The 24,982-nt window shown below is 45.2% G+C and overlaps 1 protein-coding gene across 1 annotated transcript in view; it reads left to right on the top strand.

Moving 5' to 3' along the window:
* The first annotated feature begins 364 nt into the window (after positions 1-364).
* FGF9 (fibroblast growth factor 9) overlaps positions 365-24,982 on the top strand; it is a 50,601-nt gene continuing 25,983 nt past the window's right edge. Inside the window, exons 1-2 of the mRNA XM_015417047.1 lie at positions 365-641; positions 18,452-18,555. Coding sequence (XP_015272533.1) covers positions 365-641; positions 18,452-18,555 — 381 coding nt within the window. The remainder of the gene's footprint in view (positions 642-18,451; positions 18,556-24,982) is intronic.

Raw genomic sequence — 24,982 nt, 5'->3', positions numbered from 1 at the left:
CGTTCTCTCTCTCTCTCTCTCGTGCTTATAAAGATGTCAGTGTGCGAGTCCAACCTGGTGGTTTCTTGAGACTATCAGTGGTTTGACCTTGAACCTGAAGCTGTCAAAACAGATTACTTTATTGTCATTGTCATCATCATTATTATTGATGGATTAAAAAAACCGAGAACCTTCCCCCCCCCTCCCCTCGATGTAAGTGGAACCTGGAGGGGAGAGTGGAGCGGCAACCCATCTTTAAAAGAAAAAGGAGCCAGAGAGGGGGGGAGAAACAGAAAAGAATATTGGGCTCGAGCGCCAGCATTACAGTCTTGCTGCAAAAGAAGCCACCCTTCCCCCCCTCCCTCCCTTCCCCCCCTCGCTCCTGATGGCTCCTTTAGGTGAAGTTGGGAACTATTTTGGCGTGCAGGATGCGGTGCCCTTTGGGAACGTGCCCGTGTTGCCGGCGGACAGCCCGGTGTTGTTAAGCGACCACCTGGGGCAGTCTGAAGCAGGTGGGCTCCCCAGGGGGCCTGCGGTGACGGACCTGGATCATTTAAAAGGGATCCTCCGGCGGAGGCAACTCTACTGCAGGACTGGATTTCATTTAGAAATTTTCCCCAATGGTACGATCCAAGGAACCAGGCAAGACCACAGCAGATTTGGTAGGTATGGGCGATTAACCCTTTGGTGGCTGCGGGATGGCAAAAAAATGACAAGTTGGGTTTAATTTAATTTTCCTTTTTTGGGGGGGATATGGGAGGGCAGAAGATTGTTGTTGTTGTGCCCTGGGGAAACTGAAATGCCTCTGGAATTTGCACAAAAAATGAGGGGGGGGTGGAGCTGCAGACGTCCAAGTTGGGATTTTTTTAAAAACTCAAAAGCTGCAAGTACTGAAAAATTAAAATGTGGAACACCCCCCCCCCTGCAATTTGTGGTTGAGAGGAAAGTGCAGGTAAGGATAAGAAGTATGTTTATCCCTGCCCAGAGTCCTTGAACCGGTTTCCCATTTAAAAGTATATCCACTTTCCTGGAAAGAGTCTAGAGGGCCAATAAAGGACACACCTTCCTCCTCCTCCTCTTCTGGTTCTTCCCTCCAGCAGCCTGCCCCAACTGCAAAACAAACCAGGTTGAGGGGATTCCCCCCCACCCATAGCCAGTGGCTCCACTCCTGCCCACAGCCACTCCTGCTGGTGCTGCCTGCATCATAAACTGAGATCTCTTAGTCATGAAATAATAATAGTGGCCGCTCCGGGAGGAAGACGAGCCATCTTTCTCTGCCCTCCCTGGCATGCCTCAGTGCAGGTATCTCATGAAAGATCCACTCCCCAGCCGCAGCAGGCAGGCTTCCCTTCCTCGCAGAGCTAATTTAAAAAAGAGCATTCCCTGCATTTTCTTTCCTATTTGTGACTCTGCATAGAAGGTTGGTGCCTAGGAAGGCTTATGGTTCAGGGCCCTACTCAGACCTCTCGGCTTCCCCCCCCCCCAAAAAAAGTGTGAAAATGGGCTCACAAGTGCTCAGGGTTGGTCTCCAGTACAAATACCCCTGAGCTTTGGAATAACTAGATTGAAAGATGGGATAAAAGAATGCCCCTTCAGGGAGCGAGCCAGGCACCAAGAACTGTTGGGAGGAGTTAACTTGTGAGAGAATCCACCTGACAGCACTGAAGCAGAGTGCCAATGTGATCCTTTGCACATATGCACCACACACCAGTCATGCTTCAGTGCCAGGTGTCCCACATGATCTACCTGGGCTTTTTAAAAATTGCTGTTAACTGTTTAGGTAATATCGGTGCTGTAGGAAAGAGATGAGCTTCAAAGAATTCAGGGCTAGAAGGGGAAGGTCCGAAGTGGGGATGTCACAGGGCAGAGTCGGGCCATGTCCAGTTTTATCATAGGCTTGAATTGGCATCCTAGGCAGAGTTAAGCCCTTTTAAGGATGGCAGTGTGTGTGGGCACAGCCCCCCCCGGGGGGGCCATGCATCTCCTTTGGGAACGCTTCTCTTAAGAGGAATAGTTAGTACTCTCTACCGATTTTGGAAAGGGTAGGATAGAAGTCCTCTCCCGGCACCAAAGTAGCGCATCTTGAAAAGTGTACTGCAAGAAACATTGACTCCTCAATTCCCAAGCAGAGAAAGAAAGTTGGAGGCTTTAAATATAATGTAAAGAGTCGCTCTGCTTTATTCCACACGCCCCTCTCGTGGTCCGGAGCGGCGCGAGGGCGGACGGCGATGCGGCGGGGTGGGTGGGTGTGTGCGCGCGCGCTGAAGGACGGGGCTTGCGGTCTTTACGGCGCATTTGGCCGGGCGAGATCAAAAGCCGGAAGCTCTGGTGCGTTAAGAGGCGAGATTTGCACGCTGCGGTGGAGCCCAGCGGCAGCCGGCGGGCTCACGCCGCTAGCAGGTGTACGGCGGCCCAGCGACAGCTCCTGCTAAACCTCGCACATTGGCTTGGGTAGCAGCAGGAGGGCCTCTGCAGGGTCCTACGCCCCGCTCGTTCCTCTCCTCTCCGCTGCTCGCCTGAGCTGGGCCGCACCAGCTGCTGCTTTCCAGCACTGGAGAAACCACAGACGGGGGCGGTGACTAATTTTATATCGGGGGGGGGGGATTGGATTTCCCGGTGTATTGATGGAGGCGGAGAGAAAAAGAAGCCGGCAGTACACTGCAGTGTTTTCTTTTAAATCACCTTGCAGTTCGAAGTGAAAGTGCATTTATTATGGGTTCTCCCTCTCCCAAATATTTTTAGAAAAGGATGAGGTGGGGGGAAGGCCAAAGAGGTCCCCGAATTGTCTGGTCCTTTGTATCTGCCAAAGAGCTCCTTGTAAATAGTCCCCTAGAAGATGGTGATGGGTGGCACTGCCCTGTAGGTGTGATTGCAAGCCTTGGTATGCTAAGCCCCATTGACACCCCCCCCACACACATACGTAAAGTGCTGTCAAGTCTCAGGTGATTTATGGTGACCCCAGCAAGGGGCTTTCAAGGCAAGTGAGAAGCAGAGGTGGTTTTCCATTGCCTGCCTCTGCAGAGCCTTCCATGGTGGTCTCCCTTCCAAGTACTGACCCTGCTTAGCTTTCAAGAGCTGATGAGATCAGTCTATACCATGCTGCCTTTGCTCCCCCATTCCAGATAGATGTCATTTTATTAATAGAGCTATAAACTTGGAAAGGGCAAAAAGATGTCTATATTACAACTTCCCCCTGCCACATCCTCAGGATGACCCAAAAATCTGTGAGCTCTGGCTCATGAAATCTTATGTGGGAATGACTTGCGTTAGTTTTCGAGATGCCACTGGACTCCTGTTTTATTTTGGGGCCCTGGTATAGTGTCTGCAGAGAGCAAATAATAGCCCCAAAGGAATCAAGCAAGTGAGCCAAACACTGTCCCAGCCTAGGAACATCCTGTGTCATTTCCTTGCAGGCTTTGGGAAATGTCTGAATAGTTCTTGTCTTTTTGGGGGGGTTGCACCCTTCTCAAAATGGGTTTGGCCAAGTAATTCTGACCTTCTTCACCAAGAGACAGTGTAGCCTCTACTGCCATTTAAACTCTTTAAGTATGCTGGACTTTGTACTTCTGTAGGTGGAAGTAATATAGCCCCAATTCAGAAAAGTCATGCCATGTAAATTTTCTAAAGGGAGAACAGGTAAGAATAGGTCTGTAATTAAAATGGCAGGAATAAGTAAAAGGCAGCAATGTAGAAACATGATGTTAGCATTTTAAAAAATGTGTTCCAATCTATTTCAAGCAGTGTTTCCTCCATTAATTTCAAGTATTACTCAGCAATAATCACTTTGTAATGGTCATGCTTAAGATGGGGATACTAGTTGAGCAATTTGAAAGAGGAGAGCAAGGATTAGAGAGAGGCAACTTGATAGTTAGAAGGTACAACTCCAAAAAGTTTCTTTCTCTGGATGTGCAAACCTTTTGTGTAGTATATTGGTTTCAAAATGAGAGATTCACAAGTTCAGATTGTTTGGGAAACACTCTCTCTGACTTAGGTCTGTGGGTTGATTGTGGTGGTAAGAGCACTTGTTTCTTCAGTAGAATCTTTCCTCCAACTTAACTGGCTCTTCCTCCAACAGAGTAACTGGCTGGAAAGAATTCAGGGAATTGCAGTTGCGTGGTGACAGTGGGAATCTCTGAGAGTCTGTTGGGCATCTCAGCACCTTTGCAATGGGGTTGGCCTAACCATATACACATACTAGTCATGTTGCCAAGAGCCCTGGAGAAGAAGCTCCTGCCTCTTTAACAAAGGCTTAATGGGTGAAAATGGGCAGGTGAAGCTTTTCATGGCATATATATATTTCCCCATTAAGTCTCAGTTAAAGGGACAGGACCTTTTCCCATCAGACCTTTTGGAAACCCGATATAATAGGCAGCTTCTGAAAGTGCCAGGTTTCAAGAAATATGCAGTTGGACACAAATGTCTTTTTTTTTTAAAGTAATGTTACAAACAAATGGAAGGGGGGTGGGACACAGTCATAGTTTGCCTAGGACACCAAACGTGCTTACAGTTGTAGTGCTTCGACAATCTCCTGGGCATGTTGATTAAGCCCTGAGTGCTAGATTTATTTTTAAAACCAGTGGAGGCTTAATTTTAACTCCCAAGAATGCACAGCAACCAGCTAGAAGGGATTGTGGTTTGGAAGTGTTCTAATTGTGCCTTAGGCCCTGTTCCCCGGAGTTACCCATCTTCACCTACCAGTGGCCTGAGGGATAGACTGATGGATTCCGGATTCCAAAACAAGTAGAGCTGTCTATGTACCTGGGTGCGCTCCACTTCCCAGATGTTGGGGTGTGATCTTGCCCGGATAATCCACCCACCTTCTGTGCCTCTCCCCCGGCAACTTTGCTGTGTGACGGGGCCACAGTGTTGTAGGTCTCGGGGGCGGGGTTTAAAGCCAGAGTCAGAGAAGAGGACAAAAGGAGGGGGGGGGGAGCTGGTTGTGCGGTACCCTCCCTCAGAGGACACGTGGCAGCACATTCCTTTCCCCCTCCCCTTAGCTCTGCACCTGCTCAGGAAGACTTTTAAGTTTCAGTTTTTAAAAAGAGTCTTCCTTTACACGTGAACTCCCTTTTCTTCGCGCCTTTCACATTAGGTCTCCTTGTAATTTGATATTACGCGGTCAGCATGCGTTTCTTCTCTTTGTTGGGTCACGGGATTATTTTTTTTTTTAACGCAGTCTCCTTTCGCCGAGGACATTTGCTCAGACAGTGGACTCATTGTAAATTCAGGCACTCCAGAAGAGTGGAGCAGAGGCGTGCCTCTTTTGCGTCAGCACAAGCGTTGCACGGACAGGCTTTTTAATTATCATTTAACGTCGTAAAAGAAAGCCTAGGAGCTTGTCAGAAAAGCAGATCCTCCAGGAGCACTCCCCTCGCCCGGTGGGATCCCCCGGCAACGCTGTTGTTGGTTTCTAGCAGCACCGGATAGCCACGCACCCACCTCTGGTTCACAGGCAATTGTGGCTGGCTTGGGGCTAGTTGCATGCTTAGGAAAACGTGGGTGGGGTTTGCACCCGCTCTCTTCTGGGAGAAGAAAATCAGACTGCTCCTGATCAATGTTCCCTCTAAGCTGTGGAGTCTTGTGAGCAAAAATTCTCCTTTGTGAGCTACTGTCATGAAAGTTGTGAGCAAGAGATTTGGCTACTGCATCAATGAGTGTGCTCTGGAGCCATCCTTCCTGAGCAAAGACAAAAAATGTGTGAGCCGGAGGCTAAAAAACTGTGAGCTAGCTCACACTAACTCAGCTTAGAGGGAACACTGCTCCTGATATATATATGCGTTTTTATTAGCAACGTTTTTTTTTAAAGATCCGCAAAGCGCTCCCCCTGTACGGCCATGCCGGCTTCCGAGTGTCCTAGAGCGGCATTCTGCAGAGGTCCTTGAAGCTCCTGGGTAGGTTGAAGTGCACGTGACCAAGCTGCAATTCCGAGCCCACCGGCTGCAGAGGAAAGCCACGCACTCCACCGGGGCTTGCTTTCGTGCATAGGATCAGGTTCGAGCGCCCCGCTTTGGCTGCCCCACTTCGTCGGGTCAGGGCTATAAAGAAATGCTGCCGCATATAATAGCTGTGGAAAAGCAAAAAAAAAAAAAGTCCTGCAGTGTCGTTAGCAGCCTCGGGCAGACGATGCAGGGAATGGGCAGGCAGTCCTTCCCCTTTGCTCAGTATTTCCCCTTCCCCACCTGGCTGCTGCCCTTGAAACGGAACTGCTTTGCCGTTCCACCACCAGTCACGGGAGCTTTAGAGGGCAATCCTGAACAGCGTTATGTACCTCACCCCCTCCCCATTGATTTCAATTAAAAGGGTATAAATGGGATTGCACTGGAAATGAGCGATCGGAAAGGAGGGGAAGGGAAAGGCAGGGGAGCCCCGCCCTCTGAAGAATTGACCACGCCTCATTGCACAATTAGATTTTCCCCGGAGAAACCGGCGCATGCTGTCACCTATTTTGGGCTGCCTTGCCTTCTTTAGAACAGAACAGCCACTGTGGATGAATTAAAATACATATTGCACTCTCGTTCAGTGGCCTGGATAAGTTTGTGCACAGTTTGCAGGTTTATCATTGCTCCTTTGCCCTTCCATACAGGGAGAGGATTAAACAGGGTGGTTCTTCACTTTTCTTCATCCCATGTGAGGCAGATCAGAGCTGCCATTTCACAGGAGTCTTTCGCAGGATTCCATGGCATTATGACCCACTGAGGTCCCTCCCCTCCCCACATTCCCTCTCCAAATCTCCAAGAATTTCCCACACCAGAGGTAGGCACCTACAGATGACAACTGCCATTTACTCCTGTGGGGCCTGGGGGAAACGTAAAGTACTGCACTGGGGCAGGGCCCTGCGACAGTGAGGCAAAACCCTTCTTGTCCCAGGATCCAGCCCTGAGCCCTGTGTTAGGGTGTGTCTAGGTGCTCAGAGCTCTTGCACTATGCAAGTCTTTCCACTTGCTTGTCCTTGTGAGGAGCACTTTTAAAAGTTAGACACGACAACAGCTTTCCACCCTACTTCTGGGAGACCCAGATTCGAATCCCCATTCTGGATTGAATTGGAATTCATATGTAAATTTGACTCAGTCAGACTTCGATTCAATAGAGACTTTGGATGGTATTCCATTCAGATTCACCAATAGAAGGAAGGGGTCACACCCAGCATGGATTGTACATTCGACCTTTTTCATGACTTTTGCAACTGCTTTGCATTTACACGGCACTTTCAGCATCCTCTCCCCCCTCCCCTTACCACCTATATATCTCTGGCCAGTTTCTTCATACCCTCCATGCATCTGACGAAGACAGAGAGCGCTGTGCTTTTCGAAAGGGTTATGCTACAATAAAGTTTGTTAGTCTTAAAGGTGCTACTGGGCTTTTTACCATTCTGCCGCAGAAGCTTACTAGGTGACCCTGGGCCAGTCACTTTCTGTCTCGGCCCAGCCCACCTCACAGGGTGGTGGTCATTAGGGTAAGATGGAGGAGGGGACAATGATGCTGCAGAGTGCTTTAGGTGGCTCGTTGGGAGATAGAAAGTAGGAGCATAAATATATAATAAAGACATCTGTTCTGTACTAAAGGATTGGCAATTATATCTCCCATCGGTTGTGGAGGCTAGTTGGCCTTACCTGCCTCTCCAGGCAAAGCCTCTGGCCGAGAGGTGACTAAGCCCAGAGAGTGTCAGAAAAGTAAGAGGGCACACGCCTTGCCTTCACCCCCTCTCTTGATTCTTTTGCAGTCCGTGACCTTCCATGCGTAGCTTGTGACTCCAGCTCTCTGTGCACGTAGGTGATGATGCAGCAGCAGAATCTTTGCAAAGGCTGGGGAAAAGCCGGGAGCTGCTGCAACACAGCTAAGCTTCTTCAGAACTGCAGATGAATTGCAGTAGCTGCTCTGCACCCTCCACCAATTTGCCAGCTGTTTCCTAGGAGGTGGGCAGGCACTCCCTGAAACCACGCAAAAAGTGCTGAGGAGGCAGAACTGGTGACCCTTGTCAAGGACCAGCAGGGTATTTTTGTTCCAGCTGATTGAGTGTGCCTGATTACTGATTTTCCTTAAAAACTGGGCAGCAGAAGTGGGCTGGTGCACGGAATACTTAAAAATATTTTTAACTCTCTGTGTGAAATTATTGGTGCACATGTGTCAGTGTGGCGCAGAAAAGTAGAAAAGAGCTATTTTTCAATCAAATGTGCCTTCTAGACTTTTGAATTAGAAGTGGGAGAAATCACCAAATAATAGATTAATAATAGCATTTGAAGGACAAATTTCCTGCATTCAAAGCACTTTGTGCCCCTTATTTGAGTAATTTAAGCAACATGTGAAAATGACCTTGAGTCTAAGAGGGACAGGTACTCGGTGACCGTGATGATCAGAGATGGAAGAGGAAGGGGATCGACAGCCTTTTGCCTTTTCTCGTTTTGATTCCTTGCTGAACAGGCTATTCTTGTGAGAGCTTCCAAACTTCTGTGACTACAGTGCCGGGAACTGTGAATTTATTTGACTGTTAGGTCTGTTCCTTCTATACCAGCAGGGATGGTTGTCTAATTTTGCATGCAAAAGGTGTATGTGTGGAAAACAGGGCCTAATACATTTAAGAATACACACCAGGCCAAAGCTCACACTACTGATGCCTAATTCTACATCGGCTCGTGTCTCTTGTACCTTTTCTTTCCTTCCCAGAAAACCTACGTTTGTTTTGTCTAGGTTTCTTGCAGCAAAAAATAATGGCAACAGATGGCCTTTGGGCCTAATGGGATCCCAGTGCCCAGCTCTTCCTGGCATCCCTCCTGTTCCCTGGAGTATCCTCCTGACAGGCTGTAAAGTGAAGATTTAAGAAGTAAAATGCAGAAGGAGAAAAAAAGATTGGAGTATTTTTCTAGAGGCTTCCCATCTAATGTTATATGTGAGGAAAGTACATATGAGAAATAAAATGTAAAAACCTTCTGCCCCACTGCCCTGTTTATAATGTTTATAATGAGATGTGTTTAAATTACATTGAGGAGGGACTGTGGCTCAGTGGCAGAGCATCTGCTTAGTATGCCGAAGGTCCCAAGTTCGATCCCTGGCATCTCCAGTTAAAGGATCTGGCAGTAGGTGATGTGAAAGACCTCTGCCTGAGACCCTGGAGAGCTGCTGCCAGTCTGAGTAGACGATACTGACTTTGATGGACCGAGGGTCTGATACAGTATAGGGCAGTTTCATGTATTCATGTGTATGTATCTCATCCCATCTCCAAGGCTAACTGTGGATAACGAATGAAAAAGAGCATGTACCATCCCATTAAATAGTGTATTTAAACTTAACTCACAATACAAGAACTCATGGGCACTCAATGAAATTGCTGAGCAGATAGAATAGATAAAAGGAAGTACTTCTTCACCCAAAGAGTAATTAACACATGGAATTCACTGCAACAGGAGGTGGTGGCGGCTATAAGTATGGATGGCTTCAAGAGGGAATTGGGTAATCATATGGAGCAGAGGTCCATCAGTGGCTATTAGCCACAAGGTGTAGATAGGAACTCTCAGTCTGAGGCAAGGGATGCTCTGTATTCTTGGTGCTTGGGGGGGGGGGGGGCAACAGGGGGAGGGCTTCTAGTGTCCTGGCCCCACTGGTGGACCTCCTGATGGCACCTGGTATTTTTGGCACTCATGTGACAGAGTGTTGGACTGGATGGGCCATTGGCCTGATCCAACATTGGCTTCTCTTATGTTCTTATGACTTACAGCTCCAGCTTGCTCGTGAACTAGGGCTGCCAGATCCAGTTTGGGAAATACTTGGAGATTTTGGGGTGGAGCTTGAGGAGGGTGGGTTTTGGGGAGGGGGGGGACTTCAGTGGGGTACCATGCCACAGAGTCCACCTTCCATAGTGACCCTTTTCTCCAGTGGAATTGATCTTTGTTGCCTGGAGATCAATTGTAATCCCAGGAGAACTCCAGCCACCACCTGGAGGTTGGCAACCCTATCCTAAACACTCCATGGGTCACTCTAACTCCAAGGTCTCTGATGGTCCCAATGTTGTCTGTGATTCGTACATGACACAACTTTAGGAGATGAACTGCGTTGTACCTGTATACCAAAGCCAATGATATTTCATAAATGTATTTGATAAGAATGGGTTCAATACAAGGAAATATTGGGTAGTGAAGTGCGGTGAAGACAAAAGGAAAATAGCTGGTTTATGTAAGTTGTCTTTACTCTTGCCCTTAACCTGAACAGAAAGGAATGGGTTGGCCTCAAGCACGCTGGAGTATCATCAAGAGGTGTGTGTGTTAATATTTGAGTAGCAGTGAACGTATAGGAAATGTAGTTGTCTCATAGATCGCCAGCTTTAACCCACCAATATAAATGTATGGTGATCATCTCTGTAGAGATCTGATTAGCTGGGGAGAAGTATGTATCTGCTGCATGTTGCTTTCTGGCCCAGTGAAAGTACAGACTGGGCAGGGTGAAGGTAGAACAGTCAACTCTCTTTTCCTCGTAAGGGAACCCCGCTATACATCTCTGTATGTAAATATTTGTATGTAAATACTGTAGATAAATATTTGATGTCCCACCCAAAATATTAGTGTTGTTCCAGGTCTAGCAAATCAGTATCTTAGGAGATCAGTATTCGGCCTCAAGATTTTTCGGATCGGGTGCTTCAGAAAGGGGCTTACAGAATCCTGGATTTCCTGTGCAGCGACACTACTGGTTAGAACTGATGAGTGTTCGTCTTTTTTGATTAAGGTTTCATCAGGCGCTGGTCTTCTGAAAGTACAACTCCAGCCTAGGGTCACCAACTCTGGCTTGAGAGATTTCAGGAAACTTGAGGGTGATGCTTGGAGAGGATGGCATTTGGGGAAAGGAGGAAACAGGGATGTAATGCCACAGAGTCCACCTTCCAAAGCTGTCATTTCTTCCAGGGGAATTGTCTGAAGTTCAGCAGTGATTCTAGGAAAATTCCAGGCCCCACCTGGAGACTGGTGACCCTGCTACAGCCTCTTACACCGTTCAGGGGCCCAACACTGGCAAGTCCACTCTCCTCACTAGTGACTACAGGTGGTGTCAAGGTATTTATAGATAAGATCAACACATTTTAATGGAGGAAAGAGCAATTAGACACCATTGTCTGTCCAGAGCTGTAATCCTGTGAACATTGCCAGTCTTATTAAAGTGGTAGCGAGTCTTACTAGTATGCTCAAGTTAAATCAAATGTGAGATTCATACCTATCTCCATGATGTCATTACTAATATCTCAGGGAGTTGTTTAATCCCTGCTCTGCTTGTCTGACTCTCCTTTGCTCATCCACCTTCTTTTCCATTTGCTTGCTCTAGCTTCATCTCTAGCTTCATCATCAATGAAATAGCATTAGTGGTATCGTGACCCACATGATGACTTGAGACGAAGCTCTACTAGAATCAGTGTGCTCTTCATTTAGTCAGCTGCTGCTAACTTACCCCAGTTCTGTCCTACCTACATGCCATTACTTCATCTCCACGTGTGTTTCACAGCTATGGAGGGAGCCGCAAGCCATTAAGGGAGAGCTGAGCATGGCTGATTTTAACTACGCTTGTGGATTGGGTAGTTTTGCTCCTTGGGTGCTCATCCCAAAGTACTTGCTACTCACTCTGGGCAAACAGACAAGGCACATTGCAATCCTTTGAGCTTTGCTTCTGTACAGACCATACAGCCATTCCAGTGGAGGTTAAATAGCTGCTGTTCCTCTCTATCTGATGGGGAAAATAGTAGCTGTCCCGTATTGCCTTGTAGTGAAAGAGATTGTGGCAGATGCTGCTACCTTTGGGGGGGAAAAACCACTTTACCTAAATATTTGTGACTGGAAGGGCAGAATTAGTTTGCCCTAACCCTTTCAACCATCCTTGGGGGAAATGGCAGTCAGTTACCTGAATATAATTCTGGAGTACTATTAGTGAAATGCAAACCTTGAAGGGATAGTGGCATCCCACAATAGATGGCCAGCCTGAACATACCTAACCCTCATCACAAATGAAATGGCATTAGTGGTATGGAGACCCATATTTCAGGTTGCAGCAATCCTCTTCATGCTGACTTGAGACTAAGCTCTACTAGACTCAGTGTACTGTTCATATAGTCTTCACTGATGGGACCAGGTTATAAATACTCATCCAGTGTGCTATATAGTGATTAGGATTTTGGAGACTCAGATTTGAAGCTCTAGTTTACCGTGGAAGCTCACTGGGTGACCTTGGGCCAGTCATTCTCTCCCAGCCTCACAAGGATGTTGTTCTGAGGATAAAATTGAGGAGAGAATGATGATGAAGATGTAAGCCACTCTTGGTGTCCAGGGGGGCGAAAAACAGGGTATAAATTTCTAAAAGAATACATGAAATAAAATAGAAAGATTTAAGTCCAGTAGCGCTTCAGAATCCGGGTATTCATTTATTTATATATTTTATTGTATTTCTATCCCGCCCCCCCACGCAAGTGGGCTCAGGGCTGGCTGCAACAGAATAAAACAGAACGTCACAGTATACTTATGATTAAAACCAATAAACCCCAATAACATAATCCACAAGGTGGCAATTACAATTTGACAGGAACATCTACATGATATCTGACCTGAAACACTGAAAATACAAAGGAACTATAAGACTTATTACACTGGTACAAAACTGGCTTGGATATGTATTCTGTGTATTCTAATGGCAACCCAGCAGAGTATAAAAGAACGCTAGTGTTGTAGCAGTTCTATGCCTGCATACTACTTTGGATACTGGAGTCATTTGAGAAATCAGTCCAGTATCCAGAGTATTTGAGAAATCAGTCCTTCAAAGAGTTAAGGGGTGTAAGCAAGCTGGCGTATTAATGTCCTGTTAGAAATACTGACGTCCTTTTGAGCAAGTGCCTTGTTCCTTTGGCCCCAGTGTCAAAATTCTGTTTGATCTCTGGAAAAGTGTGACCTTTGAAAATAACATTTGGAATCACGTCATTGTAGATTTTGGGTGTTACCAGATTTTGGGGGAGCATGCCCTTTGCTATCCTTTTATGAAAGATATTGAGCAATATTTTAAAACGTATGTGTATATTATTGTGTTTGGAACATATAGATAATTGACATAATGAGGAGAGTTTTTAAAAGGCCCTGATCAACATGATACAGTTCTTAACTCCTATTGTAAAGAGTGAGCCCAGTCCTGCATAACTGAGGCACACCTGTACTTTGATTTCAACAGGGCACAAGTGTGTCTAACTTGTTCTGCATTATTTGCCTGAGGAAAGAGTTGCAGCACAAATAGTAATATAACTGAAGAATTTTCCATTGTAATATATATGGCTTGCCATAAATTGATTTCACAGACTTTTCAGCCACACATAGTCAACGGATTTGAAAAACCTGCTGTAGGGCTTCTGGTAACAATATGCAGCATTGCTTTTTACATTCAGATAGTCAACCGTGTGCACCCAGCCACCTGAAATTAGACCAGCAATTTCACTCCCAATTTACTTTTACACCACCATGAGAGATACCAGATTTATAAGCTTGGAGCTGCAACATTGGACAGTAGACACAATAGCCTAAGAATGGGCCTTAGTTAAAATTGTTCAGTGATGTATGTACATATGGGTAATATGATAGTTTGGTGAAAGGTTTACAGAAGAAGTCTCATTAACAAGATTTGGAGCCACTTATTATGTGGCCCCAATCAAGGTGGAGTTTAAATAGTTTAAATGGGTTGTTTGTATGAGGGACTGCACCGTAAATATTGCACCTAGTATAATTCTGACTTTTTTTTTACTGCTTGGGAAACATAATTCCATAATTACTCTATTCTTCCCATAGTATTTATGAGTCTCTATCCTCTATATGTACCCATATGCAAAATAATTTAAAATGTATAAAACTTACTAGGTCAGGGCTATCAAAACAAAACATCTGGCTTTCGTAGCACTGAATAGTGTTTATGGTAGTAATCAAAAAAGTCTCCTACAGAACGTGCAGAAGTATTTGTCCCATCAATGTTACCTTGATTACAAACTTTTCTGATGAGGTTCTCTCATTTTGTTAGATTAGTTTGTAATAGATGTAAATTAACTGTTCCAAAAACTTTCACAAGTTTTTAAATGTTACATGAGACTCACTCAGTGCTACATTATTATTATTTTCTGTGTCAGTGAATATAATTCCTACCAAGTTTTTTTTCCAGCTTGCTCTGTTTGTGTTTAGTGTCATGATACTAATTATGGTATTTTAAATGTAAACGTTATCTTTCAAGAGAACTATAGTTTTGTGAGCAGGGGTTTCTAACAGAATTCTAAATGCCCTCACCAAACTACAAATCCCAGAATTTGGACTGTTAAAACTGGTGGAAAACAAATATGGATTTGTACATTTGATTATGTCTGCAGCTGCATTAGCATGTTTTATTTGCAAACATATCTGCTGACCAATTGGCTGGCTGCTTGCCACTTAAAGCTTAGTACATCTGTGCTGCAAATTACACATCCACGGTAAAGCACAGGGAGTTTGGCATGCAGCTTGCTGCACAGCTCTCAGTTGGTTCAGAAACTTGATATGAACACACTGAAAACGGCCTCCGTGTATTTCACATGTGCACACCAGCAGCAAGAGAGGCCGAAAAGCGGTTTTGAGTGGCACATGTGAGTTCATTGTGAGTATTTCATTTTCCATCTGAACGCTTCCTCCTCCTTTCTCCCCTTCCCTTGTACTGGGCAGTTAAAAATGCCCAGCTGAGCAGTCCCTGTTACCCTACAGGAGCCGCTCATTTCAGACCCAGCCAGCAGTGCTAATTATGTGCAACTGTGGTGGTGCACGAGGGGGCAACTGGTAAGCTGATGCCAATCTGCATTGGCACAAAAGGGTCTGAACCAGGTGCCCTGCTGGCAGATTTGCTGAGGTTTGGCTCTGCTTGCGGCTGGTTCTCAGTGGACCTCCAAGGCAGTGATCTGCTTGTGTTCAATAATTGCACAGTTTCTGATTTCACTTGGGCCAGTTATCTTCTCTTTTAAAAAGAGAAGCTCGCTCTCTTCATGTCTAGGTTCTTGCCATTTCCCCCCACTTTCAGTTTCTCAATATATCTAGAATTTGCACATGTCTTTCCCTGGATGCTGCTAAAAATACATTCTCATGTAGGTTCTCATGCTCTTTTCTACTCAGTCTTCCTGCTTCAATTTTGGAATTATTTCCTTCTGCTTTTCCTTCTGCTCTTCATTTAGTCTCCACTGTCCACCATACTCTTCACCTGACTTCCCTCTTTCATTTTCTCTATTGACTTCCTCTCTCTGCTTGAGTCTGTTCAAACTCCCTTTCATTTTTAAACATATAACTTCTCGTTTTCTTTTATTTATTGGTTTCTGTGTCTCGTTCTTTGGTCAAAACCTCCTTGTAAAGTCTAAAATTAATTTTTGAATCCCCCTGTTCCACCCTTTCCCTGCCATTGGGAGGTCCATCTTCCCTCCTGATTGCTGCCTTTTCATTTCTACCTCTCTGGTCAAACAGTGGTAAGGTTGCCAGGTCTGGGTTGGAAAATACCTGGATACTTTGGGGGTGGAGCCAGGAGAGGGTGGGGTTTGGGGAGGGGAGGGGCCTCAGCATGGTACAATGCCATAGAGTCCACCCTTCAAAGCAGCAATTTTCTAATGGGGAGCTGATCTCTGTCAGCTGGAGATCAGTTGTAAAAGTGGGAGATCTCCAGGTCCCACCTGGAGGCTGGCAACCTTAAACAGTGGTAAAAATCCATCTTCTTTGCTTTCCAGTAACAATCACATTTCTGTAACTCTTCCTCCATATATCACTTGTGTATTATTCTTATATAGGTTGTGAACCTGTGGCCAGTGACTATTCTAAATTTTAGCGTTGGACAGCATCTAGCCTAGTGATAGTCACTCAGTGGTTCAGGAACCACACACAGCTCTTCTGAGCAGTGTTCCCCGAATAGAACCCACTCCATGTTCCAGAAAAGTAAGCAATTCGACAACATATTGAATTCCTTTAGACATTGGAATAATTTTGTAATTACTCTGGGCCCAAGATAGGGTTGCCAGCCCTGGGCTTGAAGATACCTGGAGATTTTGGGGGTGTATCTGGGAGAGGGCAGGGTTTGGGGAGGGGAGGGACCTCAGCATGGGACAATGCCATAGAGTTCATGTTGGGTATTACAAGTTGAAAACACTCAGTATATCTGGGGTTAAATGTTTGTTTAGGTTACTCACAGGAAGTCACATGTTTCTCATGTAACCAATGTTCTTTAGATGTAGAATACCCGGGAATTTTCTCCCTGATCTAGGAATTTGATTGGGACTAAAGTGTCAAGGTATATTACCATTTTATGGCTACTCTTCCCGTCTTTGTTTTTGGTGTTCTGAAGAACAAGAAGAGTAGCCATACTCTCTCTCTTCTAGTTTTGTCTTTGTAGAGTAAGGATGTAGTCGATTATGCTCTGTTGTTATTTTCATCCCAGTTACCCTTCCCCATGCTAGAATTTAGTAAAAACTTTATATTTTAATCACACATGGACTCTCAGTCTGAATTATTTTACTCTGGCACTGCTGGACTATCTTATCTCTGCTAAGTACCATTTTTTTCAATATATCACTATCACCCAACAGTTCACCCTTCAAAGCAGCCATTTTCTCCAGTTGGAGATCAGTTGCAAAAGCAGGATATCTCCAGGCCTCACCTGGAGGCTGGCAACCCTAGCCCAAGATGAGGGGAAGTGGCATGGTATAGCCTGATCTAATCAGATCTTGGAAGTTAAGCAGGCTTGAGACTTGCATGGAAATCCACCAAGGAAGAATTTGCAGAGGAAGGCAATGGCAAACCACCCCTGCTTCTCACTTGCCTTGAAGGCCCCTCGCCTGGGTCACCATAAGTTGGCTGCAACTTGGCAGCACTTTACACAAACATGGGCCCAAGATAAACTGTTTTATTTTAAAAACACAATGCAACTTGCTGATTGCAATGATACCAAGGTTGTGCAGACATGCAGGAAAAGTAATATGTAGCATAACCCCTTTTTAATTACCAGAGTACCTCTGGGCATGTAGGGCTAACTTTCCCCACTACAGAGAGTTGTCGTTTATAGGTACAGCCTTATTCAACAGTGCTATGCTTTTCTACTGCCTTATTGGTTGCATTTGTTGACCTATTGAGTGAGAAAGTTTAGCCAGGTACAGTAACATAGAAAACCAGTTCAGTTCAGTTACTTTGGTTAGGGGGGGAGGGTGTCTAAGGCCAAGAGGAAGAGATTGTGTGCTTTGGGGGGATTTAAGAGAGGAGAGTCACAGAATGCCTAGGAGCTAAAGCGAGAGAATGCTCTTTGGGGTAGGGAATACCCCACATTGTACCTATGGTGAGATGGGTGGTGTACTGAAAGGGAGCTCTGAAGGGAAGGTTTAGCAGGAAGAGGAGCTCATGAGATAAAGGAAAGGCAAAGCAGGAGGAGGGGGAAATGGGAAAATCCACTCACAAACGGTTGCTGAAGTGGTTTGAAACTGGATTATTTAGCATGTGTAAAAGTGCCCAAAGAAGGCCTAGGGTGAGGACTGGCTCCTGCAGCAACTGGGAGAAACTGCAATCTGGGAACCTGAGGGATGGAGCAATAAGGGACTGGTGAGTAGTGCTGGATAGTAAACTGGCAGATTTTGGACTGTGGAGGTCTGTCTAGTTTTTGGTAGGAGCACTGTATTATTTGAAGGTTATTGACAACTATGGTGAGAGGGCTGAGTCCCTGCATTCAAATGTGTGAAATAAAACAGAGACAACTCCTTTTTGTTTTCAGGAAGGTACTAGGATGGAGAGGGAGGATTTTGAGGGAGAAGTGGGGGGTGGGAGGAGGTGTTTAACCTTTCCCCTCCCTTCTGAGTCTCCGTTCCAAATCACCCACCTCCCAACTGCTTTCCTCCTCACAGAGTTCCTGTCCCAACCCAGTTCATCCTCCCAAATAGTTTGGAAAATCTCTGGAGAAAAAAAGGTGTATGTGGGGGCTATGTGGAATATTAAAGTGTAGAGCAGGGCAAGGCACCTTCTGCCCCTCTGTTACTTCTCCATTCCAAGTCAGTTATCCTAAAGTATAAGGGCTGTAGGCTATTGGTCTTTCGTGACAAAACAGTTGTGTATCTATGAATTCAGTACTGTGCATGGCTTCAGTCTTCAGCAGAACGAGAGTAATCTTTTAATGCCTATCACATAAATATAGTTTTTTTAAAAACTTCCAAATCATGTTACTACTTTTCTACTGGCTCCAACATGTGGCAGGATAGCTGGGGGTATTCAGTTTGGCAAGGTACTTATGGAGAATCTCTTTGAACAAGCTTGCTGGTCCTCTGCTGTCCTGAAATGCATAATTTGAGGAGACGGCTCCCCACATGCACTGAGGATGCATTCAGCCTTCTGGTAGAAAACCACTCCTACTTTCATATTGCCTCTGAGTCAATTAAAAGTCAGTCTAAAATACTGTCTGTGTCAATGAAAACAATATGCACATTTCTGTTTTATGTATTTTGCAGGTATCCTGGAATTTATCAGTATAGCAGTTGGCCTGGTCAGCATCCGAGGGGTAGACAGTGGACTTTATCTGGGAATGAATGAGAAAGGTGAACTGTATGGCTCGGTAAGTTCTTTTAGAGTTTTTACAAATCTTGACTTCTGTGTTGGAGTTACAGCAGTGTTAAACTGATTATCTGTAGCTTTGAGTATGCCCCTTTAACCATATATTGTGCACAATGTACTCAAATATCCTACAGTAAATACAATTCAACTTGTAGCCTGGCTACAGTTTTTAGATATGAAGTTGTTTGTCATTAGCAGTGCAATTGTTAGCAAAATTATGCCCTTCTAAGTCCACTGAACCTGGCCCAGGCTAGCCTGATTTTCTCAGATCTTGGAAGCTAAGCAGGTCGGCCATGGTTAGTATTTGAATGGGAGACCTCCAAGGGATACCAGGGTTGTGACGCAGAGTCAGGCAATAGCAAACCACTTCTGAATGTCTCTTGCCTTGAAAACCCTACGGGGTTACCATAGGTTGGCTGCGACTTGATGGCACTTTCCACCACCACCACCACCACGAAGTCCACTGAAATCCATGAGCTTAGAATGGTGTAACTGGTTAGGATCGCACTGTAAATATGTAGGCTGGGATGTATTTGCAACAGGTTCACTTACATACAGAACTACTTTGTATGGTGTCTGACTATCAATCCATCTAGCTTAGTGTTTTCTATTCCAACTGGACAAGAGCTCTCAAAAATCTTATATAGAGACTCCTAGTCTTGATGCCAGAGCATTTTCTGGCAAAGCTTGTGTTGTGCTGCTGAACTGTAGCTCTTCCCACTAGCTTTGGGCTTGGGGTCGCAAGCCGACTCAGGAGGATGCAGGATGTAAAGTTGGAATAACACTTTGGGTGATACCATCTGCTGCTAACTGATGGTAGATACCTCCCTGTGCTGTTTTGCAGGGCTCTTATGCAGCATAGGAATAAGAAGACACAGGTCGTGATTCAGGATGAAGTGAAAGCAGAAAGCTTGAGTATATCTGGAGGACTCCCCCTCCATATGACCCCATCAGCCAGTTATGGTCACCATCTAGTTGTTCCCTGTTTAAGGCCACCCATTTGGTTTCTACTAGAGTACAGCCCTTTTTAGTAGTGGCTCCCACCTTTTGAAACAGGCTCCCTGAGGAGGTGAGGGGGGCATGATTTTCTGTCTTTAGGGGGTGCTGTATGGCCATTTTATTGGCTAGGACTTTTAATGAGGTTTAAGTTGCATGCATTTTTTTGGGGAAGAGGGGTTACTGGGGTTGTATCATGTAGAGTTTTAATTGGGAATTGTAAGGTGCCACGAGCAACAAATCTCAATGAATAATATGTAAATAGTTCAAAAACAATACATAAATTGACAAAGCACATAAACCACCAGGGAACCATCTGTTCACATTGAAAGGATGAACTGTGTGAGATGTTTCTTCAGGGGATGCCTTAGTTCTGTGCTGTTGTTAATTCTTCTTACGTATGTGAGGCAGAATGAGAAATGCCTCCTATTTCATGCTATGGTGCATTTCTCCGCCCCCCCCCCCTATCCAATCACAGCCACAAAACTGGAATGGACATCGTGGTCATAGTCATCTATTACATCTACAACAAATCTGTGTTTATGTATAGTTCCACCAACAGATGACATCATGAGAGGACGTCCCAGAGTTCTCTGCTCTGCTTTTTATAATCTCATCTGCAAAGAAGAGAACGCAGCAGTCCTAGTGAGGTACCAGGTGCAGGCCTCAGAGTCCACTTCTGGAGCTGAAAGGGACAGTTTCTGTAAGGTTGCTCCTTGTAATAGTAACAGCCTTTGAATTAGTGAAGTCTGGTATAAATACTGGGATACGTTGATCATCAACAGAGCTTCTGCTTCCTACACTTCAGCCGCAATGTGTAGCTTCTCCAACTTAAACCAGTGGTGCTATAATGATGAAGCACTATGGTATAGTGGTTAGAATGTTGGTCTCAGACTGCGGAGACTTTGGATCATGTGCTGTGTCCGCCCTGGAGTTTGCTTTAAAGGGGCAGTGTGCTGGGAGTTTGTGCTTCGGGCTCACAGCAATTTTTCAGAGTCACTTTTAGAGTATGTACGAATCACGACCATGGTGCACAGGGAAGGGGGGGGGGGCTTTAATCCTTTGCATCATTATTCCACAAAGCAGCTCTGATTGTCAGACCAGTTCCTCCACTCAGATTAGTGAGAACTGTTTTTGCTTAGGCTTTCTTGGTGGAATGGGGTTTTATGGAATGGGGTTCCTGTGGACACGAGGAAGTCCCCAGTCCTGCAGAGATTTCATGGGTTCTATAAAGTAGAGCTTTCCTGGCATGCTTTTGATGGCTTGTAAGTGGAGGTCAGTTATTATGTTGGGGTAAACAGCTTGCTCTCTTCTTGTTATTTGTATTGTATCTTTGTGAAATGGGGTTCTATCTGGTTTTAATTAAAACCGACCTTGAGTGCCGTTAGGAAGAAAAGTAAGACATAAATATTTTAAATACATCTTGAAATGGCCCTGGAGAGCCTCTGTTTGCCTAGTTGGGCTAAACCTATATGTACTCCAGTGGGGTCAATGGGGCTTCCAGGAACCATTTCAGGTTGGTAGAATGGTGCATGTAGGGGTTCAAGCCTTAAAGTTTCCCTCTCTGTGTGCTGTGGTCTTGTTCTGACTCAGGCCTCTGCGTGCCTTGACACAGAGTTTTAAAAAATCACTGGGGATTCTGCATACACAGCTCCCAGTACATGTCTGGTTTGGTCCTGGGTGACCATGAGCCAGCCCTGATTGCTTATACTAATCTACTTCACAGGGCTGTTGTGAGGATAAGATGGTGGAGGACAGAACCAGGTGCACTGTCCTGATCTCCTTCAAGGAAGGGTGAGATAAAAATGTTGTAGAGGCCACTGACTACTTAGCTCTGCCACCGTCCATATACTTTTTCTTGCAAGAACTTGTGTACAACCTCAATTCTCTCTTTGTGCCTTTCATACTTCATTTGGCCTATTTGAGAAACTGCTCCTTCTCCTGTATTGTTCGTGCCTTTTGGAATAGCTGGGTGGGCACGCCTCATTATTCTTCTTTAAGAGCTTTTGCAAGACTTGTCTTATCAAAGGGCTTTTTCCTAAAGTGAATTGAGTTTGTGTATTGTTTGCAGACTTTGTAATTATTGTTGATAATGGAAGACTGTGCTTTAAGAAAGCCTTTGTTGTATCTGTGTGTGGACTAACTTTTTTGGTAATGTTTTTATGTTTTAATAACTTGGGGCAAATAACCTGTGTGGAAAAAAATTGCTCTCTCGGAGACAGACTGCCTGTAGTGTCCACACAGGGCAGGCTGTTCTTATGTATCCACTCTCTGAGGATAGCAATTAAAGCACATTACTTCTTTGTTAAATTGAAGATTGTTCATGGGAACATGGCCTACTGGAGATATTTTACAATATGTTTTAAAATGGGAATGGTACTAACACAGAGCAATGGCTTAAATCCGCACTAGAGTTTCCAAGTTCTTGTCCCTGCAGAGCGTGACTTGTTGCCTCCTTCCTCCCATGGTGGCCTAAAATACCCTCTCCCCATATCCTGCTCCTGTGAATTCCCTGTCCCCAGGACAAGGACTTATGGCAGAGATTTTGGGCTGCTGAGGAGGCAGGAAAATCGTTCTCTGCGTCTGAAGTCCTTCCACCTGTGGAAGCGTTACAGCCACATTTGGCCCATTTGCCATTCTGTGTGCCATTGTTGCTCTGTGATTCTCTAGGATTTCTGGATAAAGGTCACACTTGACTTTTGTTCCTTCCTTCCTTATTAATTGATATCTGGCAGCTGGATGCATGAACTCATTCCAGTGGGGGGTGGAATTGCATTTGAGGAGATGTGAGGTGATAACAGACGTTGCTTCTGGTGTTGGATTGGTGATGGTGGCTCACAAGTATAAACTATCCCAGGCTTGCATAGACTGACTCTATGAAAAACAAAACATGATGTCTGCAGTGTTTGCATTGTTATTAAATTGTTGTTCTTGAAACAGCAATCTTGAGGAATAATTTGGAAAAGCCATGGGTATTGATTTATGGCTTAGTTAGAGGGATGAGAGCTATTTATTTAATTGCTTAATTTACATCTTGTCTTTCAAAAGTGCTACAAGTAGCTCCATGTGAAAAGCATGAATCCAAAGGATAATGGTGCAATTTAAGCAAGCAGGCTATCTTAGTGCAAAGTCTTAGAAGCAAAGAAAGGAAAACCCTGGAAGAACTTTGTTGATATTTTTGGAAGCTTGGAATATGTACAGTGCAATGACATTGATAAAGGTGAACAGATGAAGCTACCTTTGGTTTGTCTAGCCCAGAATTGTTTACTCTTGCTGGCAGTTGCTCTCCAATTCCTCTGGAAGGGTTCTTTCTGAGTCTTGCTATCTGAGTTTCTTTAAAGTATAGATTCCAGGGATTGAACCTGGGACCTTTGGCATGCAAAACATGTGCTCTAACACAGAGTTATGACCCCTCCCAAGAATAAGGAATAACAAATGTTGAAACAGAAGCTTGGGGTTGTGGGTGGTTATGTGGAAAAACAATCAGGAACTGAATAAAAAAGAATCATCTGCATAGTGGAAAAAATCTGTGGCTTGTTGAAAGGCTAAGTTATATACTGCTTTTCAGTCAAAAAGTCCTCATGGGCAATTGCTTTTTGGAAATAGGATTGGGAAGATGGGTACCTGGCATAACCTTCAGAACAGTTGTCAAGACAGGGGTCTCACCAGTTTTACAGTCCAGACTAGGATCAGTGTTGGGGTAGGAGAGCCTGAAGGCACATCTGTACAACGTATGACCCATCGAACCAAATGCAGCTGAGCAGCCTGCCAGATGCTTGACAACACCAAAAATGGGAAGTTTACTGAGTCCTTGCTGAGCCGCCATATGCAACTGGGGACTGTTTGGGCTTAAGATCAAACTAGACCTTATAGGACAGACAGTGTGTGTGTATGTGGTGTGTGTCTCTCTTTGTGTGTGTGTGTGAACATGTAAAGCAGTCATGAAGGGGGAAGTGGGAAGGAGGAGGAGCTTAATACTTATTTGGTACTATGATGGTAGCATGGCCTGATTTTTGTGGGTGTGTGAGAAACCCCTGAGGGACTATTCGATTTTGGTAGGAATATCTCACAATTAATAACCCCCTCCCCATGTCCCCTTTTTATGGCAGTATGTTAGTTTTGTGGATATTTAAGGACTAATTCCCATGCCACACTACCCCATCACAGGGCAAGTTCAGATAAACCACTGGCTACTGAATTATTTAGGAACTGGCCTAAAAGTGCTTGGTAATTCTCTCAAGGCTAGCCACCTGAGGTACATTATATTACTGTTCAGAGGCACAGTCCCACCTTCCTCAGGTGAGGTATGGAAGGATGCTTCACTGTATCATCGCCATGGTCTTTTAAGATGGAATAACCTTGCCCTCTTATGAGAACCAAGGAGGATACCAAAGGTGAACAAAACAAGAACTTTATTTCTTCTTTGGAAGGGAGAAGAACAGCTTTGGTGTATATATAAATGTGTGACAGCTTAGAGAAACAATTTCACTGTAGAATATAATGTTCTCAAGAGAGAGCCTAGCCAGAAACTGCCAGTCTACCTCATGACAGTAGAACAGGCAAGTTTCCCTCAGGCTTTCGAAACTTTGATTAAAGATTACTGGAGCTGCCTTACGCCACACAAACCTCAGTCTGCCCCTTAGGTTTCCACTTAGGAAGACTGACTTTTAACCATCACTGTATGCCCTTCATGGCAATTTTTTATTGTTTTTTTTAGAGATGCCAATGTTGGATCAGGCCAAAGGCCCATCCAGTCCAACACACTGGGTGCCGGTTCCAACCGTTGTACTCACCGGCGTTCAGACGGGGCACATCTGCCTCCTCTCTCTAACCGGTATAAAGCCCTTTAAACCGTTGCACTCTGCTACCAGGTCCCCAAGTGGTGGTATACAGAGTGCAACGGTTGTAAACGGTGCACCCCGGCGTCTGATCGCTCTCCACCGTTCCCCAGCTACTTCTGTCGGAAGCCTGAGGCTTCCGGCTTTCCCCGGCCATTTTTTTAAAAAAAACTTAGCGATATGCGCTCGGGCGAAGCTTCGCCATGAGCGTTTGTTAAAATAATTTTTAAAAGCCCTTACTTTAAGTACCCGGAGGAGTCCGGGACTACAGGGAGGCCAAGTTGGGCTTACCTTTAAGTCCTTACCTTTAAAGTTTAAATGTAATGGGGGGGTTGAGCATGCGCAAAGATCACCATTCTGTGAATGGCTGCCTATGCGCATGCTCAAACTGTGCTTAAAAAAAAAACCCGTCGACGCCCGTAGCATGTGAGCGGGCGTCCAACGGAGGGATCCGGAAGATGGAGGTAAGTGTGATCGTGTTTATGCCGGCAGAAACGCCCCGTCTGAATGCACCTTCTGTGTCACACAGTGGCCAGAAATACCAGGTGCCATCAGGAGGTCTACCAGTGGGGGCAGGACATTAGAAGCCCTCCC

The sequence above is a fragment of the Gekko japonicus genome, unplaced genomic scaffold (genome assembly GCF_001447785.1).
Source record: "Gekko japonicus isolate JY-2015 unplaced genomic scaffold, Gekko_japonicus_V1.1 scaffold685, whole genome shotgun sequence".
Lineage (NCBI taxonomy): Eukaryota > Metazoa > Chordata > Lepidosauria > Squamata > Gekkonidae > Gekko > Gekko japonicus.
The sequence above is the reverse complement of the archived record's forward strand: the minus strand, read 5'-3'. Positions and strand labels throughout refer to the sequence as shown.